This window comes from Mytilus edulis, chromosome 3 (assembly GCF_963676685.1).
Source record: "Mytilus edulis chromosome 3, xbMytEdul2.2, whole genome shotgun sequence".
Classification (NCBI taxonomy): Eukaryota; Metazoa; Mollusca; class Bivalvia; order Mytilida; family Mytilidae; genus Mytilus; species Mytilus edulis.
The window spans coordinates 37,937,006-37,958,919 of record NC_092346.1 but is presented as its reverse complement, the minus strand read 5'-3'; the positions used below and the strand labels follow the sequence as shown (position 1 = coordinate 37,958,919).

General features: G+C 31.7%; 1 protein-coding gene across 1 annotated transcript; it reads right to left on the bottom strand.

The window, feature by feature from the left end:
• Window positions 1-11,552: 11,552 nt before the first annotated feature.
• On the bottom strand, window positions 11,553-21,087 carry LOC139516427 (tripartite motif-containing protein 2-like). Its single transcript, XM_071306531.1, has 2 exons — window positions 20,962-21,087; window positions 11,553-14,589 (listed from the first exon to the last, which is right to left on the bottom strand). The coding sequence occupies exon 2, from the start codon at window positions 14,577-14,579 to the stop codon at window positions 12,912-12,914; it is 1,668 nt and encodes a 555-aa protein (XP_071162632.1). The 5' UTR covers window positions 14,580-14,589; window positions 20,962-21,087; the 3' UTR covers window positions 11,553-12,911.
• Window positions 21,088-21,914: the final 827 nt, after the last annotated feature.

Below are 21,914 nucleotides of genomic sequence, written 5' to 3'. Positions count from 1 at the left end.
TTGCAATTACCAGATTAATTCTACTGTTTTCTAAATAAATAAAATGCCTCTACTCTGTTAGAAGTTTGCAGTTGTTTTTCGTTCGTATGATCGCCGAGATATAGCCTTTATTGTGCTGATGCGCCGAAAAGCAACCATAAATCAAACAATTAATCATTCGTTTGATGAGTAACAATTATTAATTTTTCAATTTGATTAAGGACTTTCCGTTTTCAATATTCACCGAAGCGGTATTTTTGTTGTTCTACTTTAAATAAAAAATCTGGCAGTATGTGGAGCAGGATCTGCTTACACTTCCGGAGAACCTGAGATCACCCCTAATTTTGGTGGGGTTTCGTGTTGCTTATTCCTTAGTTTTCTATGTTGTGTCATGTGTACTATTGTTTGTCTATTTGTCTTTTTCATTTTTAGCCATGGCGTTGTCAGTTTATTTTCGATTTAATATAAGAGTTTGACTGTCCCTCTGGTATCTTTCGTTCCTCTTTTATTAGTATCGTATTCGAATTGAATAAAATTTGCTACAAGAGGTATATATAGAGGGTTCAAACACTTTTTTTCAATTACTATTAGTGTTCTATCTCTTTCCCAATGCATTTCCCACACAGACTATGTAGTTGAGTAAGCCACTCAATCCTCATTAATTCTAATCTAAGTTGGTCATATTGAATAACTTACTGTTATATTGCATAATTGAACCAACCCATTATTACACAACCCAATGCCACCTTCATGCGCAATTCTTAATATCAGTGGTATGTTAGATGGTTGTTATAATTGTATAGAAATTATTTAAACGACTATATACAAATAATTTCATTTCATCAACACTACATAAAGGCATTCTGTAAAATATGTGTTATAGATAAACGATTCATGATTGATAGAATGTATTTGTTTTCAAAGAGAACACAAAAGAGGCAATGTGTATAAAAAAAAAATGCAAATAGACTTAATACTAGCGTTACAGATACTCTCAGATATCTTCTCTGTATCTTTGGAGGTTTTTTCTGTTTTCAAATTTCACCAAAATCCCTTATCTTGACCTTTTTGGGATGCAAAAATCCACGTGTTAAAATTAAACTTGACAAAAACAGTTCTGTTTAACTTTCTCACATGTCTTTAAGGCAACTTAAAACATTTATTGTCTTGAAAAAATGCAAATAGACTTAATACTAGCGTTACAGATACTTTAGATATCTTTTCTGTATCTTTGGAGTTTTTTTTTCTGTTTTGTATCGATAAAAAAAGTATAATAAAGATACAGAAGTCTCATTTTGTATGTTAACACCACTGTCCCTTGTTAGCAAAAAAGTTTAATCCCGTTACATTCTGTAAGTGACTGTCCAAAGTCAAGAGCCTGTAAACAGTGGTTGCCCTTTGCTCTGTTTCATATTTGTGCTTGTTTTTGTTTTGTTTTGTACACGAATACGGCTGTTAGTTTTCTCGTTTGTAACATTTTTCTTGTCGGGTCTTTTCATAGCTTATCATGCGACTGTAAGGTGACCTAGAGTCATAATTTTCTTCGTCAGTTGGTATCTGATGGAAATTTGTATCAATGGCAATCATACCACATCTATCTCGTTTATTCGGTTGCCTAACAACCAATAATGAGGGAGATAAACTCATTAAAAAAATCTAAATATCTAAACTTAAAATCAAACCTGTTTAATTTGTAGTAAATTTTACACTTAATAATATACACTTATTAAATGTAACACAGTGTATAACATATTTCATGGCATAATCAGATTAATTTTTTCATAGCAACAAATCTTTCTGCATAGCAACGGCAACTTTTAATAAGATTTAACTTTTGATGTTTCACAACAAAAAAATAAATTAAAATGCACATTGTAAAAAAAAACAAACTCCAAAGAAAATGGATAAGAATCAATGTGGAAATATCAACAAACAAAACTACAGACAAACAAAAGAAATTATTTTCGAGAACGTGGTAGTCAAGATTACTTCTAGAGTATGTCTGTGTTGTGAATTATTATACCGTTGTATTTATGGTGGAATTGATAAATAAATTGTAAAAATTTCAATGAACTTAGTATATTTTTTTTACATGTGAGTTATTAAATCAAGGAAATGTTTACCATAAATCAATTTAATCTTTAGTTGTATTAAAATGCAGAATTTCGTTGAATAAAGGAAGAATATTAAGTTATGGATAAAAACATCCCTCCACGTAACTGGTAATAAATCTAAGTTAATATAGATGATGTTTCGGAAAACTAAAGTTTTAACATGATATCAAATTGGAAGTTGAAATTTGAATAATTCATGTCTAGGTATGTTTCAAATGAAATTGAATATCTGACAGCCAGTAAACACCTCGACTCTCCTTGTTCAGTACTATAACTATATAATTCTCTCCATCTCTCAAAAGATTCAACGGAATCTCAAACGTCTGCTCGCCAAAGTTATCCCATCTTGCGTAGCTATAGCCTTCACGGAAGAATATGCCATTAATCTTAATATCAATAGTTCCATTGCAGTTTGTTCTACAATGATTCAAAGTCATCTCCAATTTAAGGACCAGACATACTTTGGTATGTCTAAAGTAAGAACAGCTGAACTTTTGCCTGGCGTTCCAAACAATTTATATGGTCGTCCATGACGGTATGTATTCGTAGTTTCTACATCAATGTACGACAATGCATTAGGATAGTCATTGTTTGTATCAAACTTGTAAACTACATCTGAAACTAAAATTATTCAACAATTTTAAATCGCTTTCTGAATAATAACTTAATAGTGTAAAATTCATTAAAACAATACTGGTGAGAACAAACCAATTGTATCTTGTCAGTCTGAGTATGTTAAACGAGAAGTAGTTTATTAAAATCTGATAGTGTAGTAATAATGTGTATACTTTCGAAAGTTGATATGAAATAGAATGTCATAAGTCAAACTTTATATGATACTTTGATGCGACTGTCATATAAGTGAGAGGTTTAGGGATATAAAACCAGGTTCAATACGCAATTTTCTAAATTTAAAAATGTATGTACCAAGTCAGGAACATGACAGTTGTTGTTTATTCGTATGATGTGTTTTGCCATTTGTTTGGGACTTTACGATTGAATTTTCCTCGGAGTTCAGTATTTTCGTGATTTTACTTTTTACATAAGTAATAAAAAGATTACATCACACAAAAACAAATTAAAAAAAATGAACATCCCAAAAAAGATAAATAAAAAAAAAAACAAATGAAAAACAAACAAAAACAAACAAACAATAAAACACATACGAAGAATTATATCTATGTGCATGTACATGTAGTTCAATTCCTGGTAGAACAATCTACACGTTAAGGGGGCTCCTGGGTATAAATGAATTTTTTTTTCTAATATAGGATTTCGCTATATTTTTTCATAAATGAACTTTATCATATACTTAAAAGAAAAATGAAATAAAAAAATGGGGTCACCGTTCATTTAAGCTAAAATCTGCCTCTAGAAGAAGCATACATTTTTGTTAATGTCCTTTTTTTCTGTTGAACTAATAGGAGAAAAAGAGGAAATATCGAAATAAAAAAATAACCTAATATAAGAAATCGCTTAAATTTTACAATTATTTAGTTTATGTACAGCTTATTTGAAAACAATAATAAAAAATATAGGTCACCGATGAGTTAAAAAAGATATTTCAAAATTAAGGCCAAAAAATGGCATTTTTGCACCAAAGGGAGATAATTTGGAGCTTTTTCAATTTTTAAAGTCATCTGGGGCCAAACCAAATAATTTTTTGGGGTTGTTTTGTGTACCATATCATAAAGTAACAACTAATAGTGTAATAAATAAAATTTGTAATGAAAAAATAAAGGTTTAATTTTTTGCTAAAATTTTTGTACCCATGAGCCACCTTAAACATTAAATTCAACTATAACAGTTTACATCAAATCATAATTGAACTAATTAATTTCAGTAATAAAATAATAATAAAAAAAAAATTTCAGTTGTTAATATCATATCATTATAAAAAAATAATTTACCTCCATTAGCACTTTTATCTATTGTCTGATCAAAAAGGAAAACGCAACTTGAATATTTAAACAGTGGTGTGTGTTCCGGATGATTGTTATCTAACATGAAAAACACGAGTGTCATTCGGTTTATCGAGAAAAAAAAATGATCGTGAAAGAATAACTAACGTTGATCGAGCATTACAATCGGATATTGAATGCAGTTATGTGTTATTCTTCTTCAAAATCTGTAAAAGGATCTCCTGCATCTTTAAAAGATGGAACAAATGAGAAGAAAAAAATATATGTTGTGTAAAAATGATTGAACTTCCTAAATTGTATTGTGCATTACGTTAAAGGACAAATGCCGCACGTTTTAAAGAAAACCCAAACAGCGACAAAGAATTCCAGGAGAATCACTTTTAAAAGATCACGTTTTGCATCTATAAATGGTCACATTTCAACAGCTCATGATGATTTGTAATTAAATCGTAAGTGTTACTGAGAGTCTGTGACAATTAAGTATGTTATTACTTGAAAAAGTACCAAATATTATTTGAAAAAGTATATTTTGTTGATTTCTAATTAAAATTGATCGTGAAAGATCAGACAACGCATTATTTAGATCGTGAAAAAACAACGCGTTGCCAACCTGGCTAATCAGTAAACAACATACCATTTACCAATTGGTAAACCTGTAACTGATTGAATCACGTAATTACGCATTGAGTCCGAAAAATTATGTTTTTCTTTGGTGATGTATATGCATTACTCAATAGACCAATATTTAAACCTGTCTCATTTGAGAGGCAATGCTTACCAGGAATCCCAGATAATTAGACCTCTCGGGGCATTAAAAGTAAAATCGCAAAAAAACTGAACTCAGAGAAAAATTCAAAAAAGAAAATCACTAATTAAAATGCATCATACAAATGGATAACAACTGTCATATTCCAGGCAATTTCTTATGTAGACAATGGTGGATTAAACCTGGTTTTATATCTAGCTTAACCTTTCACTTGTATTACAGTCACATAAAATTTCATTATATTCCACTAAATTTTCGAAATGTAAATATATATGTATCGATAATGCTAAATGCATCCACGAATGAGTGAAAAATAAAATAAAAAATATACAAAACTCCGAGGAAAATTCAAAAAGGGAAATCGAGAATGGGTTTGGTTGTTTTCCTAGGAAATATTTTTATGTGTGTTCGTTTGTGTTTTCGAACAGGTTTAACTTAGATCAAAGATTCTAATTTATTTCAATTTGCTTAAATATTTATTAATAAATCGTCTTCCCATTAACACTACAAAACTATTTGCTTGGATCTCATTAATAGTCCTGAATGATAGACACGACATATACATCTTCCTCATTATTCAAGATATATACCCGAATTTGACTACGGCAGTCACCTCAATATCAGAATCTATGTTCATTTTTGAAATTATAAATTTTCCTCTCTTTAGCAGCAATGCGGAACCTTCATCAGAGTTTTGGGTATACATTTTTCAACTCGTCCGATATACAGTAGTTTGAAGTGCTACTCCGAATATGCAAAACTGCACCAGTGTCTGAGCAAATAATTGACGAGCAAGTGTTTTGTGAATGAATATTTTGTCTTTTTCTTCTTCAAAAAGTTCATTGGAAATAACCGAGACCTATTAGATTAATATTCAAGGTCTTCTTTACAGTATGGTCTTAAATTGTAGATTCTCGGTGCAAACACTGTGAAAAATCTTATATGCTTTATATATATAGTTTTACCTTTATTTTACTTTAACTATAAAGTTCCATTAGGTCGTACGACTCTATACGAGGTTCGGTATATGTGCATCCAGTTTCGCTCTCACCACATATGAAATTTACTGACCCATATATAGCGTACTGGGTCACTTGCATACTAAGTAGTTAATATCATACATAGTATACTTCAAAAACCTTTTTTGTTGGCGTATTTATTTAATATAATTCAAGGCAGAAATGAAAATAACGCGTTTATGAATACAACCTAAAACATATATGATGCATCCTTTGTTTCAAGTTAAAAATAAGTTTGAATAAAACAGCATTTTAGATTCCATCATCAATATGGTTGGAAACAGAGATTCGGATAATATCAGCTTCGATACATTCACTCACAGTTTGGAAAATAAGTATGTATACTAATAATGTGAAAAAGTGATATCGAAACAATAATAAAAAGATGAAATATACAACCCATAGTAATTGATATAACTGAAGTTCCTTTGTCTTTTATTATGCCAAAGCAGCAATGAATTTGAAAACTTTCCTTTTAATGCCCACTCACTCAAATAATTTAAAATGTGCACATTGAAATGAGTATTAAAGTGATCTCCGTATTGTGTCGAAAGGCTTGCAAGGCGTTTTATCTAGTTTCTCTTTTTCTTATTCATGTATTAAACGTGAAGTGACCTACACAAGCGCATATTTATAGGACACAAGAAACAGTTATGGATTAATTACGCATTTGTTTAAATATTTCAAGAAAACTATATATTTTTACTAGTATATACAATAAAACAAATCAGTTCAAAACAAAACAAAATGGCACATGAAAGTATCTGCAAATACAACTTAGACGAGAAAGTGTCTGAGCAAACCAGTCTAATTAAAGACCGATCTCTCGTCGCTCCCGTTTTCTAATATGTCGCGTGTCTCCCACGCGACATATTAGAAAACAGGAGCGATGAGAGATCGATATTCTATAAAATTAGATTGTGAGCGAACAAACCCATTTCCTTAAAGCATTATGAAATGAAAAGGACATTTTTGTTATTATCATCATTATGCTTTATAATATACACGCAAATCCACTGTACACTACATCGAAAATTGTAAATTAAAGAATATATCATAATTGTTCGCAAATTGTTTAAACTTATAGTGTAATCGGAGAGGGTTGTGGGGTCTGACAGGAGATTTTAGAAACTGCTGAATTTTTTACATTTTTTTCACGGTTTTCAATGGCAGAAAGAATATATGATATTCAGTGTACTCAATGACATACGATTAAAATTGAGATGTGGTATGATTCCCAATGAGACAATTATTTACGCTGAATTTAAGTGAAAATGACAGATAACAACCCACTACAATCAATGATTAACAGACTCCTGCCTTTTTCCCCTTTTTCAGCTTTTACAATTCCTTTACAACAACACCAGGTTAGAGAATTAAGGGTTTTGGTAGATTAAAACCAATATTCAATATTTGACTACATTTATTTTATTATTGTTACATATATTATATGAATATCAATATTATAACAATAAATGGAAAAGAACTATCATACAAGAAGTAAAATAGCAAAAATACTGAACTCTTGGTAAAATTCAAAACGGAAAGTCCCTATAATCAAATGATGAAACACATCAAACGAATAGACAACAACTGTCATATTCCTGACTTGGTACAAGCATTTGCAAATGTAGAAAATGGTGTATTGAACCTAGTTTAATAGCACTAAACCTCTCACTTATATAACAGTTGCATCAAATTCCGTTTTTTTACAACTATGCGTGAACAAAACACGTAATCGGTAAACTGAAGAAATATGCTTTGAGTTATTATTTTTTTTTTATACATTTTGAATAAATATAACTGTTTCTAATCAATAAAAATGTAATCTACTGGGGTCAAGAATTATTCAAAAAATGTGTGTTATCATTCTTCTTTGCTAAATTATGTCCATATGTCTTTTCTTATTTTTGACAACTGACTTGGGACAGACACGTGGAGATTTTTGCGGGGTTTAACATGTTTAATGAAAACAACTTCGTATCTCTTGCAATACTTCTGAACTGAACATGTTGAATGCAGATTAGTTGTTCCCTGAAATATGATAGAGGCAGTTGGGTAGTTATTAAGGAAACGTGTTGTGACATTGTACATGTATTCCCATAGATTTAATTTGACACCTGTACATTATGGTTGAATTTTTGCTTCAATGAAATCATTTAGCGGTAAGGAAACGGTTGGAACTCGGTATATCGTGCATGTACAATATACATGTATAAGCCCACCTCCGGGTGTCGAGAGTCTATTATTGGCCTTCGGCTGTTTTGTGCTCTTTGATCGGGTTGTTGTCTCTTTGACAAATTCCCATTCTATTTTTTTTTACTCTTTTGAGTTTCCTACTATATGTATACAAACTGTCCTGTTGAGTAAAACAACTAGAATATTCCCTCAAGACCTTTCACATTATACTGTGACATCTATATTATCCTGCTCTTTTTATAAGAAGAATGTTTTTCCAAGAATAGAAATGAAAACATTAATTGAAAAAAGGCAACTTCAAATCTATATTTTATTATTACTTATTTCATACTACTTTTTAGTCCTAATGTTACAATTCACGATTATTAGAATTGTGAAGTTTGGACTGCATTAACATTATTACTTCATACATTTCGTTTTTAGTGTTTGACAACATCTGAAATTTAAAAAGTAAACAATACACCGAATTTGACTGAGTTTATAAAAGTATTTCCTAAGATTCTTAAGTGTCGTCCTTGATATAAAGTTGATGATGATAAATTGAAATAGTATTGCTTGATTAATATTTTACCAAAGATTAAATTACAAAACTCTTTAAATATGAGATGTTTTGAAAATTGCTCTAGTGTTAAAGATAACCTGATTGTAACTAGTCCTGTGAAAGTGTGTGATATATGAAAACACGCTTGCTACTTTAAAAATCTGTCTTCTTCATAATATAACCATATTTAGGTGGACACCATTTGGTTCTTACAAGGGGCTTGACTTGGAAAGTAGATATTTTGGCCCTATTCAGATGGAAATAAATAACTATGCCGTACAGTACAGTACGACCTGTATCATACTCTGGCAAATGGTAGCAATATGTGTGATCACCATGATGGCCCTCAATGTCCATCATTATCAGACTTGGGGTCAATTACATTGGAATGTAATTAATTAAATTACACATTACATTGCAAAAATGATCAATTACACTAATTACACATTACACAGTTTTTGAAATGTAATTAATTAAATTACAATTACTTTCTAAAGTAATTAATTAAATTACACATTACATTTCATCATAATATTGTTTTACAATATTATACATGTATATATAATGCATGTGTAAAACATTCATGTAAGCATAGTTTAAGCTTTGCATTTGATAATCTATAGTAATTTTAATGTTTTGTCATTTAGTCCGCATCTCTCTGGTCTGAACACTTTGACAGCAACTCTAAATAGTCTTTCGACAGGAGCTAATTTGGCTGATATTGCTTGATAAGATAATGGAAATATAATACTTCCATAATCAGAAGATGTGTTGATAGGAGAGGGAATTTGTTCCTATTAACTTGTCAATACATTAAGGGGTATTTTGACATCTCAGTATTGAAGTTATTTAAATTAAACATAATATAAATAAAAAAATTAAAAATAAGTATTTTTACTTTAAGAATATTAAAAAGTATGCTTGTTACAATATTGAAAATATTTGTTAGTTCAAACAAAGTATATAATGTCAAAATATTAGCAATATTTTGCTAATTAGATACAATACATGTAATAGTGGCATTGTCCCTGGATATTTTAATTAGATTAATTGCTGTTTGTTTTTACAGCTGTTAATTTTTATTTCTATAATCCTTTTGTGTACACTAATTTAACAAAATGATTGTGTACAGTGACTTTAAATTCTAAATGAACTGTTTAAGAAAGATTTTTCACACAATTCTGTTTGTATTTGTTTAACAAGGTGATTAATAACTTATCAATCCATTTAGTTAAAGTAAGATCTTTCTTAAAAACTGAACAACACTAATATATGATTCTCACATATTTTTTTTAAATTATAAGGCTATTCAGAAAAAAATCTGTAGGTCAAATAAAAACTTCAGAATAAATTACAGACTTTATATATTAAAAAAGTATGTGATATCAATTTTCGAAAATTTTACAATTTATATTATTAAACATAAATCCTTATCATTAACACTATAAAAGTTCATGTAATTGAAATGTAATTCAAAAGTAATTGAGCATTACATGTTTTTTTCATTGTAATTAATTAAATTACCATTACATGTAATTAAAAAATGCTCAATTACACATTACATTCAATTAAATGGGAAATTGTAATGCATTACACTTAATTACCATTACATTTTCAATTACCCCATCCCTGATCATTATACTATCTTGTTTAAATGAATATACAATGTATTACTTACAATCAAATCACCAGTCAATGGAAATGTTGTGCATTTTTTTACAATAAACTTAAAGCTTGAAAACAATGTGTACTAACTATATTTTGTATTTTGATATAATCTGTGATATTTAACCAACATTAGATAAATTAAGAAAGAGCCGGTTGACCACATGTGCAGCCTATACTAAGGCAAAATTAAATGTTGCATGAAAGCTGATTCAGATGAGTTGAATTATTGACTTACTTTTAAAGCTTATTTCGACGAAATTAACGAAACTGTCAATTGGTACGTCTCGGATTTAGTTGGAACAGGTGAACCACGATTTCAAATGTTCAATGAAGTACAAATTTACAAAAGGCTTGTATGCAGACCTTTGTGTTCCACGAAATCGTATATCCACGAATATACAATTTGTTCATTATTTCAAGAAAATTGGTACCAACGAAAATAAATGAATCCAAAGTATTTCCTTTTTGGAAAACACTGACCACACTTTGGCATCAAAACATTTTTTTTTTTTTTTTTTTAAGTTTACATATATAGACTCATCATAGATACCAGACTTTAATATTTTTTGCCCGACGCGCAATTCCTCTACAAAAGACTCATTAATAATCAAAAATAAAAAAGTTAAAAAAAAAACATCCAAATAAACTCATCATAGATACCAGGATTAATTTTTTTACATTTACGCCAGACGCGCGCAAAAGACTCTTCAGTGACGCTCGAATCAAAAAAATGTTTAAAAGGCCAAATAAAGTACGAAGCATAATTGTTTAGATAAAAAAAACAAGATTTGAAACAAGTTATAACAAGTTAACACAATCCTCAACAAATTATAATTATATATATATTTATATATACAAACACTGAAGACCGCAATTATTTTAGTACAAACAAAAGGAAAATAAAAATGAAATAGATTAAGGCGATAGTAGTTTATCAATGTTAAAATCGTTAAACGATAAAAAATTAAAAAAAAAGAAGCTAGAAACAAACAAAAAGCTTCTCCTCCTAAATATGCACCACCCACCTCGTGAAAGAATTCACACGCCGTCAAAAGTGTCACAATCGGGAATAGGACACACTATTTACGGATCAGTTTCCTTATTGGTATCTAAAGATCGAAAAGCGTGAAAACATGTAGTCAGTGAGTTGAGACACCCACAAATCGTATCGGCAAACCAATTCGGAATAGTAACCGTTAAATTTATTCAGTTCCAATCTTAATCATGCTTCCTTACAGCTTTTTGTGTAAGAAGCACACTCCTGTTAATGAAGTCCAATATATGTGTACATGCACGAGCGTAACGATGACTACCAAAATTGCCAAGTGATGTAAAACAAGTCAATCACACAAAACAAGTTTTATTTTTGTTTGATGAATCTTGTTTTACATCAAACAATAAATGCTCCGCAGGGCGCAGCTTGATACGACTGTAGAGTAGAGATCGAACTCTGAACAGTTGGGGCAAGTATGGACACAACATTCAAGCTTGATACAGCTCTGAATTTGGATTGTGATCAAATAGTTGACACAGCATAGGTTTCTGACACAGAATGAATGTGGTCTAAGTACTATTTTTTTTTTAATTGGACATTTACTTTTTATGGTCCAATATCAAAAATCTAAATACATGGTTAGATGCAGGATATCAAAAACTCAATACATGTATATTCAACTTTTGTTAAAATCAAACAGAGTTTAATTTTGGACCTCGGTTTGGACCAATTTGAAAACTGGGCCAATAATCAAAAATCTAAGTAGATGTTCAAATTCAGCATATCAAAGAACCCCAAGAATTATTTGTTTTGTTAAAATCAAACTAAGTTTAATTCTGGACCCTTTGGACCTTAATGTGAACTAACTTAAAATCAGGACCGAAAATTAAGAATCTTAATACACGGTTAGATTCGGCATATCAAAATATCCCATTTATTCAATTTTTTATGAAATTAATAATTTGATGGAATCAGAAAGGTTTAATTTTGGACCCTATTGACCCCTTATTCATAAACTGTTGTGACAAAAACTCCCAAAATCAATCCTTACCTTCATTTTGTTGTCATAACCCGTTTGTTTCAATTTCATAGATTTCTATCTACTTATACTAAATTTATTAAGTGAAAACCAAGAAAAATGCCTATCTGGGTCCTTTTTTGCCCCTTATTCATAAACTGTTGAAACAAAAACTCCCCAAATCAATCCCAACCTTTCGTTTGTGGTCATTAACCTTGCGTTTAAATTTCATACAGATTTCTATTTACTTATAGTTAAGTTATTGTGCGAAAACCAAATGTCTAAGGACGACTTCGACGTGATACCAATATACGATGCGGTCGTATAAAAAGAAAACTTGTCAACCTTCTTTCAAAACTATGAATAATTCGAAATATTAATTTCTCATCCTAGGCATAGATAACATAAGCCGTATTTGGCACAACTTTTTCGGAATTTTGGGTTTTCAGTGCACTCCAACTTTATACTTGTTTGTATAGTCATTGTAATGATGTCGAAATACTCTGCTTATTGAAAGAAAATCTCGGTATTGATTAATTCGTTATTAGGAACAAAAAGGACTATTCTACTTATGGAATTTATAAAGTAAAGAATGTCTGAAACAACTTATCAGCGGTGTTTCTCTATAACTTGAGAAGTGAAGAAATCTGAACGAAAAAATGTTCAACAGAATGAAGTGAGTTTTGCCAAATTAATAAAAATCGTATAAGACAGCATACCCAAGCTCGGTACATAGTATTAGTACTTGTTTGTCTTTGTTGAAGTGTAATGAAGATGCCAGGTTCAGTTCAATAGCTTTTGTTATTAAGGTTTTACTGAACTTTCCGTCAGGTTGTATTACTGTAAGCGATTTCGACTTTGGATCAACAACGAATACATTTTGATGATCATCAACAGCGATACCATGTGGTTTGACTAATGATTCATCCTTATGTACCCATATTTCCTCACCTGCCATTGAGATGCAATTTACAGTATGACCTTTTTTGGTGGTAAAATAAATTCTATCTTTCGTGGTTTCTAAGTATATTCCACAATCAAAATAGAATGTTTTCAGAACTTTGCCTTCAATATCTATTATTACAATGCCGCCTGTAATAACTACAAGTTTACTGTCCTGGTACGATATTCCATAGCAGTCGTTCTCAAATTTTACTTTCCTTTCGACAGTATTGTTTTCCAAATTCAAAATCTCGATGTACTTTCTACTTCCATATGAAACAGCAATATAATTAGTTTCTATGATTGTCAAATCAAAGGGTGGTCTAGAGCATGGTATGTCACGGACACGATTGCCGTCCTCGCTATACTCCATTAGTATAGTATTTCCGTGATAATTAGCCATCAACAAATTACCATTTGTTAACATGGCACATCCAGTCAGCTCAAAAGTCAAAAAACCTTTTTGCTTCACTGCAAATCTCTTCTTCAACTGGATACGTACGCTTTCGATGCCTTTCATTTCGGGATCTTGACGTTGTACCTGAGCTTGATCTACATTTGCTTCTTTGAACGGTAAACTATTCTTAGTATTCTTAACGGATATTTCCCCAAGCGGTTCTACTTCATTCAGTAACGCCATGACATAAGGATGGAACTGTAGGTTAATTTCAGAGTTCTCGACAGACTTTATTCCTTCTTTGACGGATTCTACTTCTTTAAAGACTGTTCCTTTTATCTGGCGCGTACCCAGGAAAAGTTGGATGTCGGATGCGAATGATTTCAGTTGCGAAGTTTGCTCTCTTAGACAACATAAATCTCGTTCTGAACTTTTCAAACGCTTTTGAAGATTACTAACTTCGGATTTACAATGACCATGTTGCCTGTCTAATTCCAGAAGCAATTTTTGCTCTAAGTCCTCTATCTTTTTTATTATTCTTTCTCGTGTATCATTGATTTCATTTTTGATCGTTTGTCTTTGATCATCCAATTTCTCCAAAGCTGAATCACGGTCGCTAATGATTTGTTGAAGATTTTTTAATGATCTGCTTAAAGTGTCTTCTAAATCAGCAAGTGCAGTTGAATGTTTTGCATTCTCAGCGGCTTTATCTAAAGGAATGACGTCAATGCATGTCCTATGTTGAGATGGAACGCAATCTAAACAAACTGCAACATCATGTGTTTTACAGTACAGTTCGAGTCGCTTGTCATGGTCTTTACATTTAAGACTAACAGAAATATTTTTTATCTGCCGATAGTCTTCAGTTGGTATGACACTGTGATTCTTTGTTGTTTTTATAGATTGGTGGACCTTCTCACAATTTGTACACAATCCCTCTTCACATACTGTACACCATTTAACTGCATTTCTATTATTGTCTTCATTACCACAAGGGCCACAAAGAATCAAATCCGACATGCTGGAATACCTGTGAAGTTTTAAACAAAAATAATTGTAACGATTACTAAAACTGAATGATATAATTTCAATAAATCAAGAAATTAATATAAAAAAGAAGATATGGTATGATTGCCAATGAGACAACTGTCCACAAGAGACCAAAATGACACAGACATTAACAACTATAGATCACCGTACGGCCTTCAACAATGAGCGAAGACCATTCCGCATAGTCAGCTATAAAAGGCCCCGATAAGACAATGTAAAACAATTCAAACGAGAAAACTAACGGCCTTATTTATAAAAAAAAAAAAAATGAACGAAAAACAAATATGCAACACATAAACAAACGACAACCAATGAATTACAGGCTCCTGACTTGGGACAGGCACATACCTAAATAATGTGGCTGGGTTAAACATGTTAGTGGGTCGATTATGAAACATGAAAGTATCCCTTCTGTTTTCTCCCTCTCGTCGTTAAATGTTGAATCTTGTTTGAATATATGTAGTCGAAAGATCGTTACCTTGTTGTTTTAGAATAGCACTAGCTGCCAAATTCATGTTCACCGCTTTGACGCAAATGTCATATTTGATTTATTACCATGTAAAACATTTATCAACATATACCCTCACGACACTTACCAAAGAGGAAATCCTGGATAATCATTGGTCTGTTCTGTGTTCCTTTGGAATTTCAACCAAAGATGAACAACTGGATCTTCCATCACTGTATTGGATACCTAAACTACATAAGTGTCCTTACAAACAACGGTATATTGCCATGTCTGCCAAGTGCTCCACGAAACCTTTTTCTAAATTATTAACATCTATTTTATCAGCAATCAAAGACGGGCTTCAAAGTTATTGTGAAACTGCCTATTCTAGAGGGGGCGTGAATCAGATGTGGATACTTCAAAATTCCAAAGATCTTTTCTTCGGATTTCAAATGTTTGGCTTTGAGCGTTCCTGATGAAGGTCAATCCAGAAAAGCGCTTCGGACGCAATAAATTATTAAACGTGTTGTTTTATATTTTTACATCACTGGGTCGATACCTCTGCTGGTGGACTATCAGTCCCCGAGGGTATCATCAGCTCAGTAGTCAGTGCTTCGGTACTGACATGATTAAACAAACTTTACTAAAATTGTCCGTTTATAAATTTATAAATTATTATGAAACTAAGGCTTCAACTCCCTCAGGCAAAGTTGGCTTTAGATGAATTTGGCTATTTATTTTAGGTATTTTTAACATATAGCTCTTCAACGATTTTCGGTACTTATACATCTTCGGATTTCAAATGTTTGGCTTTGAGCGTTCCTGATGAAGGTCAATCCAGAAAAGCGCTTCGGACGCAATAAATTATTAAACGTGTTGTTTTATATTTTTACATCACTGGGTCGATACCTCTGCTGGTGGACTATCAGTCCCCGAGGGTATCATCAGCTCAGTAGTCAGTGCTTCGGTACTGACATGATTAAACAAACTTTACTAAAATTGTCCGTTTATAAATTTATAAATTATTATGAAACTAAGGCTTCAACTCCCTCAGGCAAAGTTGGCTTTAGATGAATTTGGCTATTTATTTTAGGTATTTTTAACATATAGCTCTTCAACGATTTTCGGTACTTATACATCTTCGGATTTCAAATGTTTGGCTTTGAGCGTTCCTGATGAAGGTCAATCCAGAAAAGCGCTTCGGACGCAATAAATTATTAAACGTGTTGTTTTATATTTTTAGAGTACATACAATCTAACTCTCTTTCATCTTGTAACAGTATTAAAACATTTGAATTTTCTACTCTTTACACAAGTATTCCACATTCCAAACTAAAAGACAAATTGAAAGAATTGGTATTGCTTTGCTTCATAAAAAAAGAATGGCCAACGTAGATACAAGTATCTTGTCTAAGGGAGGGAAAAATCCTACTTTGCAAAGGATCACTCTGATTCAAACAAAAAATTATCGGAAACTGATATTATCAAGATGCTTGATTTCTTGATTGACAATATATTTGTTACGTTCGGAGGACGTATCTTTCAACAGACTGTCGAAATTCCAATGGGAACAAACTGTGCCCCTCTACTTGCCGACTTGTTTCTTTATTATTATGAGGCTGACTTCATGCAGGAACTTCTTAGAAAGAAAGATAAGAAGTTAGCAATATCTTTTAACTCTACTTTCCGCTATATAGATGATGTTCTTTCACTAAATAATTCAAAATTTGGTGACTATGTGGAACGCATCTATCCCATCGAGCTAGAGATAAAGGATACTGCAGATACAGTTAAGTCGGCCTCATAGCTTGACTTACATCTAGAAATTGACAATGAGGGTCGGTTGAAAACAAAACTTTACGATAAAAAAAGATGATTTCAGCTTTCCAATTGTGAACTTTCCATTTCTAAGTAGCAACATTCCAGCAGCACCTGCATACGGGGTATATATCTCCCAATTGATACGATATTCTCGTGCTTACATTTCCTATCATGATTTTCTTGAAAGAGGGTTGCTGCTCACAAGGAAGCTATAAAACCAAGAGTTCTAAATGGTGAAGTTGAAATCATCCCTTCGTAAATTTTACGGACGCCATCACGAGTTGGTTGACCGTTATGGAATAACCGTTTCACAAATGATATCGGATATGTTCCTTACGTCGTAACTACAATCCCCTTCCCTTCCATGAATGTGACCTACCGAATAAGACTATTTACCGGATTTGTTATCACATAAGCAACACGACGGGTGCCACATGTGGAGCAGGATCTGCTTTCCCTTCCGGAGCACCTGAGATCACCCCTAGTTTTTGGGTTGGGTTCGTGTTGTTTATTGTTTAGTTTTCTATGTTCTGTCATGTGTGCTGTTGTTTGTTTGTCTTTTTCAATTTTAGCCATGGCGTTGTCAGTTTGTTTTAGATTTATGAGTTTGACTGTCCCTTTACTTTCGTCCCTCTTTTATCCAAATTATAATCAAAGAGTTGAAAGCTCTGAGGAAAAATGACGCCACTGTCTCCAATATTGGGATATTTTTTATTCAAGTCTTGATTTTCACATACTGTAATTAGTTTAACAATGCAACATGTCTCGTAAGCGTATAATTGATATTCGTATATGTGTTCAGTATTTAAGCAAAAAGAGTTAAATACCTAAGGAAGGGATTGTCCAAAAATATTCACTTTCACATTTTTTTGGGGTTCATGTACATTTTGTATATATTGATTTTTCTCAACTAAATGTGTATTTTTTATCATATATATGAAGTATTGGATATTCTTAATGCATTTTTTAACCAGTTAAGTATTTTACAGGATTGTTGGTTTAATGCTGTATAAACTTTCCTGAAGAAAAAAAAAACCTTTAAATTTGCTAATTATTTGGCATGAAAGTTTGATTCATTGAAAGGGACTCATAGTTTTCCATTTTATTTTTCTAATTGTCTCCCTGTTAAAACAACAGCTTGGGTAAGGACTTCGTTGTTTACCTTTATACACAACAGCATATTAACTATGTAATTGGTAAAAGTTATTAATCAATTGAATAGAAAATATTATAACAAACATTATTGGATGCCGAATTGACTTCAAATAGGTGCCGATTTGATTAGATGTCGATTTAACCAGATGCCGATTTCACTTGTACGTTTCAAATCCTCTGCGATCGTTTGTGGTATTTTCTTGATAAAACCTGTTTTCCATCATCAAACAGAAGTAGAAACTGCTTTAAAATGATTCTAGAACGCTACATGATTGTTAAAATAAGTTTAATTCACTTAGAAAACAATTTTGAAACTTGATGTTTAAACAGGAAGTTTAAAAAGCACGTGTAAAAGAAGAAATTAACCGGTGAGAGTCGAAATCCGTACATGACAGATATCACTATAATACGACTTTGAAAGTAAAACAGTTCCATCCTCTTGTAAAACAGTCTTTATTGTATATAACGGAATGAACAATAACCGATTACGTTTTGTAGTTTACAAATTCTAAGCTGGTTTACGGCTGTCTTTTTTTACTATGTTGGATCGTTTCAATCTAGCAGATACCAGTTTATTTCAAATGCATTAAAAAGAAACGAGAAATTTGTAATGAAAGGTTTAGTTTTTACATTAATCAGTCTTAATTTGATAATAAATAGAAAGAACTTTTTAATATGGACATTTTTGTTGTAAATAAAATAAAGTATGTAAACTGGTTCCCTTCCGATTACAACACTTTGTTCGAGTGTAGCGGAATACAAGCAGATACCAGTTAGTTTGTAAAATAGTAAATATGAAACCGAGTGAGGTAGGCGGAGCCTGTAATAATCGACATCCTGTTGTTCTGGTCAATGGTATCGGAACAATGCCGCTGAAGCGTCATTTTCCAAAAGTCTGAAATAAACAATTTAGCAAGATGGGCTCGATAATATGTAGCGTCATTTCGTGTGTCTTGACACCATCTAATTATCTATTTTCTTAACCCCCGAACCCTCCGATGGTCATCTAAGCGATATCAACATAAATATAGATATAAAGAGAACGATAAAGTGCAATTTAAATTTTCTAGATCTGTTTAATTTCATATTATATAGATTAAAAATGTATGTCAGGACCTTTTATGGCTGACTATGCGGTATCGGTTTTGCTCATTGTTGAAGGCCGTACGGTGACCTATAGTTGTTAATTTCTGTGTCATTTTGGTCTCTTGTGGACGGTTGTCTCATTGGCAATCATACCACATCTTCTTTTTCATAATCATCGTTTTTACCTGTAGACGAATGATTTTTTTTGTGGATCAATTCGGTCAATTAAATGATTTACCTTTATTTCACTTTCAAGTTTGACATTCTTTACCTTTAAATAACCAAGGAGTCTCATATAACCTCCTTGAAATAACAGAACACGCACACTTCATGCATTATCCATCTCTAGGTAAGTGGTTAAATTGGGTTCACATGAATACGGATTCAATTAGGTCGTATTATTTACTTGCAAGTGAATAATTCATCATCAATATTTCTTAGCTTAATTTGACAAAATACGCCTAAATATGAAACCTAGAGGCTCTAAAGAGCCGGTGTCGCATCAAACAAAGGACACGGGTGGATTCATGACAAAATTGTGTTTTGGTGATGATTATGTGTTTGTAGATCTTAATTTACTGAACATTCTGGCTGCTTACAATTGTCTCCATATATAATGAGCGTGCCCCAGTAGTTTCAGAGGAAAATATTTTATAAAAATTTACAAAATTTATGAAAATGAAAAAAGAAAAAATGACTATACAGGACAATAATTTACCATTTTGGTCATCTTGAATTATTTGTAGATCTTAATTTGCTAAACATTATTGATTTTTACAGTTTATCTCTATCTATAATATTATTGAAGATAATACCCAAAACGGATTTTCCTTTCTTAAAATTACCAATTCAGGGGTAGCAACCCTACAACGGGTTGCCTAATTGGTCTGAAATTTTAGGGCAGATAGATCTTGACCTGATGAACAATTACTCCCATAAATGCTTTGGTTTCAGAGATATAAGAGTCATATAAGCCAAAACTGCATTTACCCCTATGTTCTATTTTTAGCCATGTTGTCCATCTTGGTTCGCGGGCTTGGTTATCGGGCCCATTTTTAAACTACATATTCTAACGATGATGTGGCCAAGTTTGGTTAAATTTGTCTATGTAGTTTCAGAGGAAATGGTTTTTGTAAAAAATCACAAAAATACGAAAAATTGTTGAAAATTGACTATAAAGGGCAATAACTCCTGAAGGGATCAACTGACAATTTTGGTCGTTGACTTATTTGTAGATTTTACCTTGCTGAACATTATTGCTGTTTACAGTTTATCTCTGTATATAATACTATTCAAGATAATAACCAAAAACGGAAAAATTTTCTTTGAATTACCAATTCAGGGCAGCAACCTAAGAACGGGTTGTCTAATTCATATGAAATTTTCAGGGCAGATAGATCTCAACCTAATTAACTAATTTTACCCTGTCCGGTTTGCTCTTTGTGCTTTGGTTACAAGCCAAAACCTGCATTATACTTTTATGTTCTAGTTTAAGCCGTGGCGGCCATATTGGTTAGTTGACCCGGTCATCTGACACATTTTTAAAACTAGATACCTCAATGATAATCGGGGCCAAGTTTGATTAACTTTGGCCTAGTAGTTTCAGAGGAGAAGATTTTTGTAAATATTAACGACGACGGACGACAAATTGGCCATGTGAGCTAAAAATGTGGCATTTGAAACACGGAAGTTCATCATGAAATGAAATTCCCTAGAATAAGTGGAATTCGAAATTAAAAATATGTAAAACTTAACAAAAACACACTAACCGTTTCGATTGATATTTTATTAGATTCATTTAGCTTCATCTTTGCTAATCAAGGTTAAATTTTGCTAACTCACCTTTAATATTCCATAAATGACGCTATCTACATACATCAGGAGGTCAGTCGCTTGATATAATACGCAATTGTTACCTTGATATTTTAATATTTTAAGAGATACATTTAAAAGATGTAGTATTAGGCCGTGTTCACATTGGCATAAAATCGGTGTTGTGTTAGTGTAATTCACAGGTAAACGAAATATAATCACGTTCCCATTGATAACATGTAGTTTAAAACATGTTTTATCTACATGGCGATAGTCGATAGTCAATGTATGTCTTGTATGATCTTGTATGGGTTAATTGTATGAAGCGCCGTTTTACTCATTCCTAATTTTTTTATATAAAAAATAGTTCTTGATATCAAAAAAATTGAATTTCTGATATCAAAAAATTGAATTTCTGATATCAGAAAATATTTTTTTGATATCAAAAAATATTTCTTGATATCAGGAATTCAATTTTTTTATATCCAGAAATCCATTTTATGATATCAAGAAATAGATTTTCTGATATCAAAAAATACTGACGATTACTTGATATCAAGAAATAATTTTTTGATATCAGAAAATAAGAAAAATATCAATGATTGCCCCCTGTGTGTCAATAAAAGTTTCCGAGCTCACCCATGAGCTCTAACATTTGGTATGGTGTTTCGGTCTTGTTTAAGGAAAGAATATCACAGAGTTTGGCTTCATTAGTTATTAGAAGTTTTGTATTTGTGTGTATCTCACATATTAATTATTTTAAGGTTTGTAGTCAACAATTGAATTTCTTCATTGAAAGGTTTCTTTTATAAGCAATTATTTAGTTTCCTCTGAAACAGATTTGTTCAACTAGTTTTTGTGAATTTAAGCCCATGTATTTGGTAATATCGTTTTTTAAGTTTTTTTCCAGTTGATGATGTTGCGAATTATGTAAGTCAATTAGTTATGTTTAGTATATAAAAAATCAGGTCATGTGATATCCA

Bases quoted from the DNA above. Each gene is read 5' to 3' on its own strand.
- LOC139516427 (XM_071306531.1), bottom strand. From the start codon at position 14,579: ATGTCGGATTTGATTCTTTGTGGCCCTTGTGGTAATGAAGACAATAAT.